Source organism: Oncorhynchus keta, chromosome 17, assembly GCF_023373465.1.
Source record: "Oncorhynchus keta strain PuntledgeMale-10-30-2019 chromosome 17, Oket_V2, whole genome shotgun sequence".
NCBI classification, from domain to species: domain Eukaryota; kingdom Metazoa; phylum Chordata; class Actinopteri; order Salmoniformes; family Salmonidae; genus Oncorhynchus; species Oncorhynchus keta.
In genome coordinates this window covers 51,215,615-51,229,635 of record NC_068437.1, presented here as the reverse complement: position 1 = coordinate 51,229,635, position 14,021 = coordinate 51,215,615, and the positions used below count along the sequence as shown (strand labels likewise).

At 40.6% G+C, this 14,021-nt stretch overlaps 1 protein-coding gene across 1 annotated transcript; it reads left to right on the top strand.

Annotated features, from left to right (window-relative positions):
* The first annotated feature begins 681 nt into the window (after positions 1-681).
* LOC118395993 (potassium voltage-gated channel subfamily A member 1-like) lies at positions 682-13,159 on the top strand. The gene is made up of 2 exons (XM_035790124.2): positions 682-1,329; positions 1,762-13,159. The coding sequence occupies exon 2, from the start codon at positions 2,017-2,019 to the stop codon at positions 3,493-3,495; it is 1,479 nt and encodes a 492-aa protein (XP_035646017.1). The 5' UTR covers positions 682-1,329; positions 1,762-2,016; the 3' UTR covers positions 3,496-13,159.
* Positions 13,160-14,021: the final 862 nt, after the last annotated feature.

Genomic DNA, 14,021 nt, shown 5'->3' with positions numbered 1-14,021 from the left:
TAACATGCCTGTTTTCAATTGTCCTATCGATTATATTGACAGTAACAACAACATAATATTGCGCCATGCACTAGGAAGGGCAGGGGGTAGGTGGTCAGGATAATGGTCGAGCGCGCTCTGGTCGGAGACGCGCTGCTCGAGACCGCTGTCCATGGTGCTGAAACAGGCACTCCTGCTGAAATGGTCTGTACCGCAACCGCTCTTTCCGGTCAGTGGCCACTCACAGAATTGAGCTGAGAGGAGAGTATGAACAACTGCGAAGTTGAGAGAGAAACATGTAAACTGTATGAATTCATTACTGTAGTTTAAGTTAATTTATCAGTAGCCTATCATTAGGACCATTGTTGATTGGTTGGGAAATAATTATTAATGTACTAGCTGGCTCATAACCCTTCCTTCAGAAGAGCAGATATTACGCCAATGCTGGCACACACAATGCTCTTGCTTTTGTGGTGTAGAGAGAACTCGTGGCAGCGTGCTTTAGTATAGCCGGTCTGCATTGCGTCGAACCGCGCTCTCCTCCCTCCCTCCTTCTCTCTCCCTCTCCCACGCTCACCCCCGCCCCACCACCCTGAAACTCAAAACACACACACGCACACATACTCCACTTTCTCTCCACCTCCACTCTCCTTGCATGTGAAATACCTAACAACAATATGCTGAACCATTATTAAGAAATAATTCTCTCTTCACATAATCGATTCCTCCCTCTATTTGAGCACCTCCAGTCTCCATCCCCTCTCAACAGTGTGCCGGCTCGAGGTAAAACACATCCCAGAATGCCCGTCATCTTGTCTAGGCTACTCGTAACAGGACATTTCTGCTGATGCGGTAATGTCTGAAAATGGTAAGGGTTCACTTATTGCCCCTTAATGTATCTCCCCCCTGAATGGCAGAATAATACTTTCTCCTGCGGTATAAGCTGTTCAGTCCGAAGTGCCCAACCGCACAAGCGGCTACAGACGTTGCTGTTTACAGTGACTTTTTCTCCGTTTTTTCCATCTTCACGTTTCTCCTCCGACTCCCGCGTGATTTTACATCGAATGTGAAGAAGAGACGACTGGATCAAGATGTAGACAAATAAGACATTTAAGTTATCCGAGACGAACGGCTCAGACAGTGATGCCTTGAGAGTTTTAGCCTACCAGGGCGATCTGACGCTGCACAGAGGAAAGCTCCAATGTGTCGCGGTGGGGTGCAACGTAAAGTGTTAATGTATTAACACATGACAACAACTCTCCGGATGTCCAGGATGTCCTAGCGTTGAATGACTGTGCTGAGTCGCGGACAAGACGCATTCCGTCAGGATTCCTTCACGATCATCCTGAGGTAAGCCTTGAAACTGGTGCACTCTGTCTGTCTGTCTGTCATTTGAGGTTTAGGGTCAAGAGGAATACTTCCAAGGCTATTGTTATCTATTACTATTAGGCCATTTATAGACTGTTACTTTTAGTGTATTTAACACTTCATTATTTGCGTGAGGCAAGTTTCAAACAGTGTTATGTGAGAAAACATGCATATAAAGTGGTGCAATTATATGACATTTAACCCTGTCAAATACAATATGCATAGCCGATTGCTTTGTCTAGATTATCACCAATAAAACAATATAGTTTTCCTTTTTAAACGCTGATAAATAAACAGTGTAGCCTAGAGGCCAAATAAATAAATAAATGGCAGAAATTGCTGAGCCAGCATACATCTCCACTGCTCCTAAGATCCATTATTTTCTCTTTTTTTCTCTCTCTGACTGTGTGACAGAGGCAGCAGCAGCAGCAGCAGCGGAGAGCAGCAATGGTTGAGTCAGCCAGAACCGCAGTGGAGCCGCACTGAGGCAAAGCAAGTTATACCCCCCCTGTCTGGGGACTAGCACAAGAAATAGGGGGAGAAGAAGAAGAGAGGAGAAGGAAATTGTATTCTGCCAAAACCCGAATGCCGCCTGTTCAATCAGATTAACCAGATAACAGGAATTCCACAACTCCTGCTGCAACAGAGCTCCCGAATTCGAGCTACAAGATGACCGTAGTGGCAGGAGATAACATGGACGAGACCGTGGCAGTGCCGGGGCACCCGCAGGACTCGTACCCCCCCGACCACGAAGACCACGACTGCTGCGAGAGGGTGGTCATCAACATAGCAGGGATGCGGTTCGAGACACAACTCAAAACTCTCTCCCAGTTCCCCGAGACATTGCTAGGCAACCCCAAGAAGAGGATGCGCTACTTTGACCACCTGAGAAACGAGTATTTCTTTGATAGAAACCGTCCCAGTTTCGATGCCATCCTCTACTATTACCAGTCCGGCGGTAGGCTGAGAAGGCCCGTCAACGTCCCGTTGGACATGTTCTCCGAAGAGATCAAGTTTTATGAGTTGGGAGTGGATGCCATGGAGAAATTCCGTGAGGACGAGGGCTTCGTTAGGGAGGAAGAACGTCCTTTACCTGAGAAGGAATTCCAGCGTCAGATCTGGCTGCTTTTTGAGCACCCAGAGAGCTCCGGTCCAGCCAGAGGGATTGCTATAGTATCTGTTATGGTCATTCTGATTTCTATAGTCATCTTTTGTTTAGAGACTTTACCTGACTTGAAAGAAGACCCTAGGGGTCGGTTTAAGACTGTAGGGAACCATACTTTTTTCTACAAACCAAACATCCTAACCGATCCCTTCTTCATTATTGAAACTCTTTGCATTATCTGGTTCTCGTTTGAGTTGTTGGTGCGTTTTTTTGCGTGTCCAAGTAAGGCGGTCTTCTCCAAAAACATGATGAACATTATTGATATAGTGGCCATCATTCCTTACTTCATCACACTGGGAACGGAGCTGGCTGAGGACCCCGAAGACCAGGACGAGGGCATGGGGGAGCAGGCAACATCTCTGGCCATCCTCAGGGTGATCCGTTTGGTCAGAGTGTTTAGAATCTTCAAGCTGTCACGACACTCCAAAGGATTGCAGATCCTGGGACAGACCCTCAAGGCCAGTATGCGCGAGCTCGGATTGCTGATCTTCTTCCTCTTCATTGGAGTCATCCTGTTCTCCAGCGCGGTGTATTTCGCAGAGGCCGAGGAGAAAGGGTCGCACTTCGGCAGCATCCCAGAAGCCTTCTGGTGGGCCGTGGTATCTATGACAACTGTGGGCTATGGGGACATGGTGCCTGTCACTATAGGGGGTAAGATAGTGGGCTCCCTTTGTGCCATAGCTGGTGTGTTGACGATTGCGCTCCCAGTGCCTGTCATTGTGTCCAACTTCAACTACTTCTACCACAGGGAGACCGAGGGAGAGGAGCAGGCCCAACTCTTAAACGTTAGTGAACCAAACATTAGTGAAAGCAATTCTAGTCGCCGTAGCTCATCCACTGTCAGCAAATCAGAGTACATGGAGATTGATGGAGATATAAATAATAGCATCGACAATTTTAGAGAGGCAAACCTCAGAACTGGCAATTGCACTATAGCCAACCAAAACTGTGTAAATAAAAGCAAGCTGCTCACAGATGTGTAGAATTAGACACCACGGGACTTAAATGATGCCGTCACATGTTAACTGCACTAGACCATCAGGTCTGAAAGCTTCATTCGCCTCCTATAAGCGTTCTAGCATTACAACAACAACCATGCGCAGCAATTTGAAAGTAATTATTACAGGGAGAAAAAAGAAAATGAAGCTGTTACTAGAGAATATAACACATAGATAGAGTAAATTCATTATTCTAAAATGATCCTTTAAATAAGTATTGAAAAAGAAAAAAGAAACAACTTCTATTTAACAAGCAAATGCGGGCGTCCTTGGAGGAACACTAATCAACAGCACTCACGAGGACATATCTGTCTTTATCAGACGAAGCCAGGCGTCGTAATTAAAATGTAATGCATGGATTACAGATAACATTTCAGCAAGTTGCACAATGCATCAAGGAGAAAATGCATCAGAAATATGCTCTGCTGCCTGCAGAGAGAGAGAGAGAGAGAGAGGGACGCAAGTCAGCATCTGTAGCAGTCAGGCAGTGGTTGGATCGAGCGACGCCTCGCCCGAAGTCAGAGAGGCTACTCCTCTACCCCTCTGTCATCAAAGGATTTACTATCCAGCAAAGCGCCCAGGAAAAAGACTGATCGCTGATCTCCTGGGTTGGATGATGACGAGGAGGATCTAGGATACGGACATCCGCAATGCTGCTATTTTCCAGCAGTAAGATGCTGTAATTATGATATCACTAAGTGATTCAATGGGATTTTAGCCCTTTAAATGCAAGACAGCACAATTATATAACAAAAGAGCTTCACATGAGCATGTTTAGAAACTCTCCATACATGTTGATATTGGCATGCGTGTTGATGAGACATAACCTCATAATAATGGAGAAAAACATATTTTGGATATTTGCATCCCCCTTATGCCTTCATTCGATTCTTCCACCCATTTATGCTTTTGTTTCACTGAGAGTGCAGTACTGGTTTCAAATAGGTTTTTCATTTCAAAATGCTAATCGTTTAGAAGTATCTAGGGAGTGAATGTTAAAAATCGTAAGGGAAACAGTAACTAAACTAAGATCATAGCATGAGAAAAATCAACCTGCATTACGGCCTATCGACTAGATACTGTGTATACTAGTATATCTAATGCATGACGTCAGTATTCAGCTTGTTGCAGTTACAGACACTGAATAGTGTCTCATACTGTCATGGAAACGAAACGTGGGTCATTTAAAAAGAAACGTTTCTGAAATGTGACAAAATACAGTATATCCAAACCCAACTCCGGGGTTCAGACTTAAAACGTTCTCGATCAAAGAAGCAGAATAAATACCTATTATCAAAAATGCATATTCTCCTAAATACGCACCAAGTATTACAGTATTACTTCAATAGTGCAGTGCATGGACCTTCTTTGAACAAAGAAAAAGTAAACATATTATGAGTCATGTCTTCCATTTCACCACTAAATTTAGGGACGTTTGTTTATTTTCACAAACAAAACAATCGAAATAGCTCTAATTTGAATGAAATTAGCGTTTGTTTAATAAATATTGCAAATCATTATTTTGCACTTTAGTTGCTAGTGCCTTTACCCCTCTCACCATGCAACAGGTTCAGTGAAAGTGCCTCTGTGTATATAGCCTACAACATAAATACATGTTGAACAGATCAGGTGCAGAAGATCTTGTTTCCGCAATATGCTGTTATTAATGCTGTTATTAATGCTGTTATTGATGTGGATGATGATGATGGTTATTAATACAGTGAGAGAATGTTCAGTGAAAACAACCATGGAAGTCCATTACCAACATGACCCAGGATTGACTTTACCCAAGATTCTAGAACAAGATTCTAGAACAACTCAACATTGTTGTCCTCATGATGCACTTCTGCTCTTCCTGGAACCAGCCATCCTCCTGTGCTTTATGTTTCTTCAGCCATGCACCACTTCAAATCCAAAGGGAATATCCATTGCTTTGCATTTGCTTTGCATTGCATTGTTGCTATTGATTTATGTGCCATAAGTCTTGCGTGTCTACCTCAGTGAGGTTACTGCAGAACTCACTGCAGAACTGAAGCCAGACTCCTAGCCAGGCAGAGCTGCAAAGCAGGCTATATCGATGCAGAGCAGAGCTTACTTCTTCCACAACATGAAAAATGGCCTTTTAGTGGACTAGGCTGTGGTCATCAGGGCCTGCACTTACAAAGTGCCTCAGAGTAGGAGCGCAGATCTAAGATCAGGTCTCCCAATGTCCATGTAATCTTATTCATTCTGATCTAAAAGGCTAATATGATCCTAGAGCTGCGCTCCTACTCTGAGACACTTTGTGATTACAGGCCCAGATGCTGAATTGTTAGAAGCACTTAAAATATACTCTAGCACCCTTAACCCTATCCCTTTTCCTTCCAAGCTATGCATAATCAAAAAAGAAAAGAAACACAAATTTCTATACAGATGTAGGATCTTAATTTGATCCATCTTTTGTTAATGATAATTTTCCTGCATGGCAGGAAATGCAAACTTGTGGTGTATTCAAGGTTTAAAAAGGCTTTTAAAGTTTGTAATTTCTGCTTTAAAAATGTCAGATTTGATTTGCCCTAATGTAAAATGTATCAACCCTTACAAAAAATGCCAATTAATTATAATCCACATTTCTTGTTGCTGCAAAATTATTTCCTGCTGTAGAAAACTAGCTCAAATTAAGATCCTGCATCTGTAGTAGCAGAGTAGACCAGAGCATAATGATATAGACTGGCTGATTCTCGAAAAAACATGTTAATACAAGTGGTTTGGTTTCAAATCAAATCAAATTGTATTGGTCACGTACACATATTTAACAAACGTTATCGCAGGTGCAGCGAAATGTTTATGTTTCTATCGCCAACAGTGCAATATTACCTAGCAATGGTGTGTATAGACAGTATGGACAGTATATGAATAGAAAAGGTGTGTACAGCAGTAGTTATACAGAATGGTGTGTACAGACATGATTAAAGTGACCAGTGTTCCATGACTATGTAGATAGGGCAGCAGTTTCTGAGGTGCAGGGTAACCATTTGGATTATTTGGTGTGACAGTTGAGAAGCAATGCAGGTTTGATACTATTACGCAGTGGTGGAAAAAGTACCCAGTACCCTACTTGAGTAAAAGTCAAGGAACCTTAAAAGGAACTTACTCATGCAAAAGTGAAAGTCACCCAGTAAAATAATACTTGAGTAAAAGTCAAAAACTATTTGGTTATAGTATCAAAAGTAAAAGTATAAATAATTTAAAATTACTTATATTAAGCAAACCAGATGGCACAATTGTTCATGTTTTTTTTTAAATGTACAGATAGCCAGGGGCACTGTCCAACACTCAGACATCATTCAGAAACAAAGCATTTGTGTTTAGTGATTTCGCCAGGTCAAAGGCAGTAGAGATGACCAGGGATGTTCCCTTAAGAAGTACGTGAATTGGACCATTTCTGTCCTGCTAAGCATTTAAAATGTAACGAGTACTTTTGGGTGTCAGGGAAAATGTATGTAAAAAAGTACATCATTTTCTTTAGGAATGTAGTGAAGTTAAAGTAAAAGTAGTCCAAAAATATAAATAGTAAAATAAAGTACAGATACCCCCCCAAAAAAAACAACTTAAGTAGTACTTTACACCACTGCTATGACGTCATAGAACTATCCTGTCTAATTATATCTGTGATTGCCTGAAAAGTGTGCCACACTTCATTGATGAGAAATGCCCATTCTAGTAATTATATTTCTGTGTGTATCTGTCGCAGAAGGACAATGAAGTACCCAGGGAGTTTTAAGTCAAAATATTTTTTTTTTACACCCTGGGCATTATAAGCAAATTATAAAAGGCTCCACAGTCTTTGCTAGTTCAATTTGCTCAATATCTACATATTGTATTTCATCATTGTGTCTTCCAGCTTTCAGCAAAGCTTACTAATGCTTTGTGAATGCTGTCATGTTGTTTAAGCAACATTTTGGCTGTCATAATCCAAATCCATTTAGAATCAAGGCATGACACTGGTATCACTCCAGGAAATGTTTGTGCCACTGAAGTCGAGGGATGACACACAACAGACGTAATGACGCCCACACATCAACATAGCTAAAGATGTATGACTGGATGTTACCTGGAGGAAAAGGACTGGACCGTGTTTCCTTTCGGGTCTCCACGACAGTGTGACAAGGTTCTTAGCGGACTAACAGCAAGCTGGCAAAGCAGGCTAATGTACACATTGTTTGAATAAAACAGGCTAATGTACACATTGTTTGGTAAAGCAGGTTAATGTACACATTGTTTGGTAAAGCAGGCTAATGTACACATTGTTTGGTTAAGCAGGCTAATGTACACATTGTTTGGTTAAGCAGGCTAATGTACACATTGTTTGGTAAAGCAGGCTAATGTACACATTGTTTGGTTAAGCAGGCTAATGTACACATTGTTTGGTAAAGCAGGCTAATGTACACATTGTTTGGTAAAGCAGGCTAATGTACACATTGTTTGGTTAAGCAGGCTAATGTACACATTGTTTGATAAAGCAGGCTAATGTACACATTGTTTGGTTAAGCAGGCTAATGTACACATTGTTTGGTAAAGCAGGCTAATGTACACATTGTTTGGTAAAGCAGGCTAATGTACACATTGTTTGGTAAAGCAGGCTAATGTACACATTGTTTGGTAAAGCAGGCTAATTTACACATTGTTTGGTAAAGCAGGCTAATTTACACATTGTTTGGCGAAAAGGCCGCACACGTAGAATGTGTCTGTCTAGCAGAGAGCCTTCGTAGATGTCACTTCAGGTCACTCATCAGTTCAATATATACAATAAGTGTTACTTCTGAGTCAGGGATTTTCAGGGTTTCTGACCAAGAGAATGTCATCACGTCTTAAGAACAGACACGGAATCTCCCAGATACAGCCAATACAAAGTGTCTATCGCATCTCAAGTTTCAGGTGTCAATGTTTATCTGCCGCTTTGACAAGATACAACCACTGTAAAACAGTATAGTAAAATTCTCACCTTGAGAGCAATTTCCCAATAACACAGTGATAATAATAATAGATACAGTAGATTCTAATAGAATGAAACATTTAAATAATAATCCACACAAGAACTACGATGTGAGTTAAAGAAACAAGAGAATGCAAGTATATACATGCCAATGCCAATACCTTATTCAATGTGCAGGGGTACTGGAGTGGTTGAAGTGGGTTTATACATAAAAAGTATATCTACCATGTACAGTAGCTAGCTGACCATCAGGTAAATGATGTGTTTTTACCATATGTGGTTTCTCTTATGGCCCAGAATAGTGGTTGGACAAAATATATCCTGTTCCACCAAATACCCATGATGCAACAGTTCACAGTGAGGTTGAGGGCCGTCTCTAGTTACCCCAGCCACATAGTCATAAGTATGGCTAAACCTTTGAATTTGTGGCTGTGGTAGCTAGTGACATGCAAGTTTGAGGGAACCCATGCGAAACCCCTCACGTCACAATACCTGTACATCCAGGGCAATCTATGCATGGTGCTATGCATTTAACTGTTCTATAAAACATATTTTAAAACAATGCATTCTTATAGCAATATAATTACAGGTACCTGTTTCTTAGAAACTTTTGTAAAATAAGATATTAATTAATCTATTTTAAAAAGATATGGAGAAGACAGATGGTCTTGATCTCTTTACCGATATTTACAACATGGCTGTCTGTGTATGTTGTTTGTATTCTTTGATTTCATGAAGGTCAGTGGGGTTAAAGGTTAAACACCAAAGTTAACATCTGGGTCATGTTCATTAAGGAAAACATTTTTAAAACAAGAACATTTTGAGTTTCTTATTGGACAGAGAGTCAATCCCCAGTCAATCTCCCCATTTCACTTCAGTTGAGAGCGGTTTATTTTATTTGGTGTCTAATGAACATGACCCTGTCCTAACACTAAGCATAGAAAACCTATGAAATGGCCAAATATAGGTATTGTACAGTGGCCATCCAATCCCCGTCGACCTCATAGGTTTACCTGGAGTAGTTTTCCAGTGAGGACGTTGTGTTGACAAACACAGCAAAGTAGCCGGTAGCACCCTCCCACAGGATTGAAGGGCTGTGTATTTAGTGTGAATTTAGTGTGAACGAGAGTCTGAGATGGTGCCTATGTAGGTTTGTTTGCAATTCAAAAGAAAAACGAGTGAGGTCTATTAAAAATACCATTCAGAGAAACTCAAGTAAAAGTAAACTATATCTAAAACGAAGAAAGAAACACTGTCAAATGGAGTATTGCGAGCAACATGTCAAAACCAATGATATCTATGTTTTTTATTGTGCATCTTATTTTTTTGTTTTCTTTGTCACTATACTACGATTGGTTCCCACTGGGCACAGACGTCAGTCAATTCAAGGTCACTTCTACATTGGTTCAAAGTCATTTCATTGAAATGACGTGGAAACAATGATAATTTTAGGAAGAACATGACAGAATATGCTGAAATATCAAAGACAATAATAATGTGTTCCTTTGCCAAGCCATGATGATTAAACTGAAGTACTATTGTTATCAATTTACTGTACTGACAATTTACTGCACTGACAATTCACTATACTGTCAATTTACTGTACTGACAATTTACTGTACTTACAATTCACTATACTGTCAATTTACTGTACTGTCAATTTACTGTACTGACAATTCACTATACTGTCAATTCACTGCACTGTCAATTTACTGTACTGACAATTTACTGTACTGACAATTCACTATACTGTCAATTTACTGTACTGTCAATTTACTGTATTGACAATTTTCTGTACTGTCAATTTACCGTACTGACAATTTATCGTACTGACAATTCACTATACTGTCAATTTACTGTACTGACAATTCACTATACTGTGAATTTACTGTACTGTCAATTTACTGTACTGACAATTCACTGCACTGACAATTCACTATACTGTCAATTTACTGTAGTGTCAATTTACCGTACTGACAATTTACCGTACTGACAATTCACTATACTGTCAATTTACTGTACTGACAATTCACTATACTGTGAATTTACTGTACTGTCAATTTACTGTACTGACAATTCACTGCACTGACAATTCACTATACTGTCAATTTACTGTACTGTCAATTTACCGTACTGACAATTTACCGTACTGACAATTCACTATACTGTCAATTTACTGTACTGACAATTCACTATACTGTGAATTTACTGTACTGTCAATTTACTGTACTGACAATTCACTGCACTGACAATTTACTGTACTGTCAATTTACTGTACTGTCAATTTACTGTACTGACAATTTACTATACTGTCAATTTACTGTACTGTCAATTTACTGTACTGTCAATTTACTGTACTGTCAATTTATTGTACTGACAATTTACTGTACTGACAATTTACTGTACTGACAATTTACTGTACTGTCAATTTACTGTACTGACAATTCACTGTACCGGACAACAAACAACTGTTAGCATCAAGATGTATGGATAGTCTTTTTATTTAATTTAAAGAAACATGGGAAAACCCATCCAAACAAACCACACCATTTAAGAGAGTTTCCAAACTCCCATCACTGAAAACCAACCAATAGATAATGAATACATATCTCTATGGCAACCAAAAACTGCATGGTTAACAGAAGACTGCATGAGCTTAAAAACCTTTTCAAACTGTAGATCAATTATAATAGCGGTTGCATCTTTTAAAGAAAACCCTTGCTTTCATCTAAACCAAAGGCTTCTATATCAAACATTTTCCTTTATTTTGAATGTATTTTAGACATTTTTTACTGTATGCTAAAGAAACGTTTTCATCTCAGACCAGACGTGCGTTCTGATTGGTGCTTGCTACAGTATGGCAACACTATGTACTGAATCTGATCAGTTCTGATGTAAGTATTAACATCACTCCATGTTCAAACTAGCCTGGTCTCAGATCTGTTTGCGCTGTCTTGCCAACTATATGCTCATTGTCAGGCCAAACACGGCAATTACCAATGACAACAATCATAGGAGTTGGCTATACAGCACAAACAAACCTGTGACCAGGCTATACGTTCAAACCTCTCTTTACTAACATGCTGAGCGAGCGAGTGCGAGCGTTACAAAATAAATGTACACATACATGTTATTCAATCATTGCAGACACACTGCAGATGCGCGTCAACGAGCGTCTGCGTAGCCAGGCGCTAAAATAGATCTTGGTTCCATTTGTGACGTTTTGACGCGCTGCAAGTCCCGCCTCTACCATCTTGTCATTGGTATTTAGGATCATATACCCACGTGGGTGATTGAAAGATGAACTGAGGTCCACACTCCAGTCGGTGGTGGTAATGCACCTTAAAGTTGGTTGCCAACCCCCATATAAAGTCCAAAGAAGAATAAGAAGCCTGAAGGAGGAGAGATTGTTTCTACTAAACTCGGTTGACCGTTTTATCTGTGGATCCATTGTCTGAGTAGAGGACCTTGTGCATTTCAGGTAAAATAACAACCAAATGTTTATATCCCAGGACAAATGATCTAGCAACAGCAAGCTAGCTAAATTGGCATATATGTTTAATGCTTTTCGACATGTCTCCAAAAATGATGTCGTTGGTTCAGAATTCGTTTTGATATTTCAACCTGCGTGTCCTGAGGCACGCGCCCGTTCTCATCAGCGTGTTAGAATGGTGATGAGAGGTGACTAGTTCCTGTTTGATGACAGTTCTCTTACCGTCTGTCCGTCAGACATTATTTGTGTCTGAAATGGCACCCTATTCCCTCTATAGTGCACTACTTTTCAAAAGTAGGTCAAAAGTAGTGCACTAGTCCTATGGCCCCTGGTGGTTAAAAGTAGTGCACTAGAGTCCTATGGCCCCTGGTGATCAAGGGTGCCTTTTAGCATGCTACCACTGTGCATCTATATAAGAAATGTGATCCTATAAGATATCTATAACAACCGATAGAAAACCTATTGGACGCTATGGGAATGTGACCGAGCATCTCAGAGACAAGAGAGACTGTTAACTCCTGGGGTTTGACTGTTAACTCCCGGGGTTTGACTGTTAACTCCCGGGGTTTGACTGTTAACTCCCGGGGTTTGACTGTTAACTCCCGGGGTTTGACTGTTAACTCCCGGGGTTTGACTGTTAACTCCCGGGGTTTGACTGTTAACTCCCGGGGTTCAAAATCCAACCCAATGTTATTTGTCACATGCTTGGTAAACAACAGCTGTAGACTAACAGTGAAGTGCTTGGTAAACAACAGCTGTAGACTAACAGTGAAGTGCTTCCTGATGGGCCCTTCACAAACAATACAGAGAGAAACATAGAAAACATTATAGAAAGATAATATTATAGATACATAAAAATGTTTTGTCTAGATCAGGTATGTTTGTCATGTAGAACTGAGTCCTGTCAGATCTACTCGTTATATTTCTACCTGAAATGTTGTCAACGTTTAACCTCATCGAATACACTCCTGCTCTTTATATTTGTATTATAAGTCATCCATTTGCCTACTTTCCAATGTTTGTCATTTTATCACGTTGTATATTGAGGATTACACTATGATATGTTGGGCTTGTCAGACGTCAGAGGAAAAACATGGTCTGTGATATATGCAAGGGTATTTATTTTCTAACTTATGTCACACTGTATGACTTCATCGTTCATCAAATTCAATAAATGCTAAGGATCAGATTGTGTGTTGTCATTAGTTACTTGGAAAACAAGGTCATTTTGGGTGTCTAGTCAAGTCTACAGCTGCTGAATGTTTGTGTACTTGTGAGCCACTAAGGGTTTAAGTTTCTGATTCCGCTTCAATCAAACCCCAATTGTGACTTTCCCAAGGACACGGTAAGTGGACCACATTCTTTATCAATGCTACAAACATCTTAGTACTTGATTAACACCTGCATTAAATCATTTGGATTCAAAACTACGTACCCTGCCTTCAGTACCTGGCTACAGTACCTGGCTACAGTACCTGGCTACAGAATCTGGCTACAGTACCTGGCTATAGTACCTGGCTATAGTACCTGGCTATAGTACCTGGCAATAGTACCTGGCAATAGTACCTGGCTATAGTACCTGGCTATAGTACCTGGCTACAGTACCTGACTACAGAATCTGACTATAGTACCTGACTACAGAATCTGACTATAGTACCTGGTTATAGTACCTGACTACAGTACCTGACTACAGTACCTGACTACAGTACCTGACTACAGTACCTGGCTACGGTACCTGGCTATGGTACCTGGCTATAGTACCTGACTATAGTACCTGACTATAGTACCTGGCTATGGTACCTGGCTATAGTACCTGGCTATAGTACCTGACTATAGTACCTGACTACAGTACCTGACTATAGTACCTGGCTATGGTACCTGGCTATGGTACCTGGCTATAGTACCTGACTATAGTACCTGGCTATGGTACCTGGCTATAGTACCTGGCTATAGTACCTGACTATAGTACCTGGCTACAGTACCTGACTACAGTACCTGGGTATAGTACCTGGGTATAGTACCTGGCTATAGTACCTGACTACA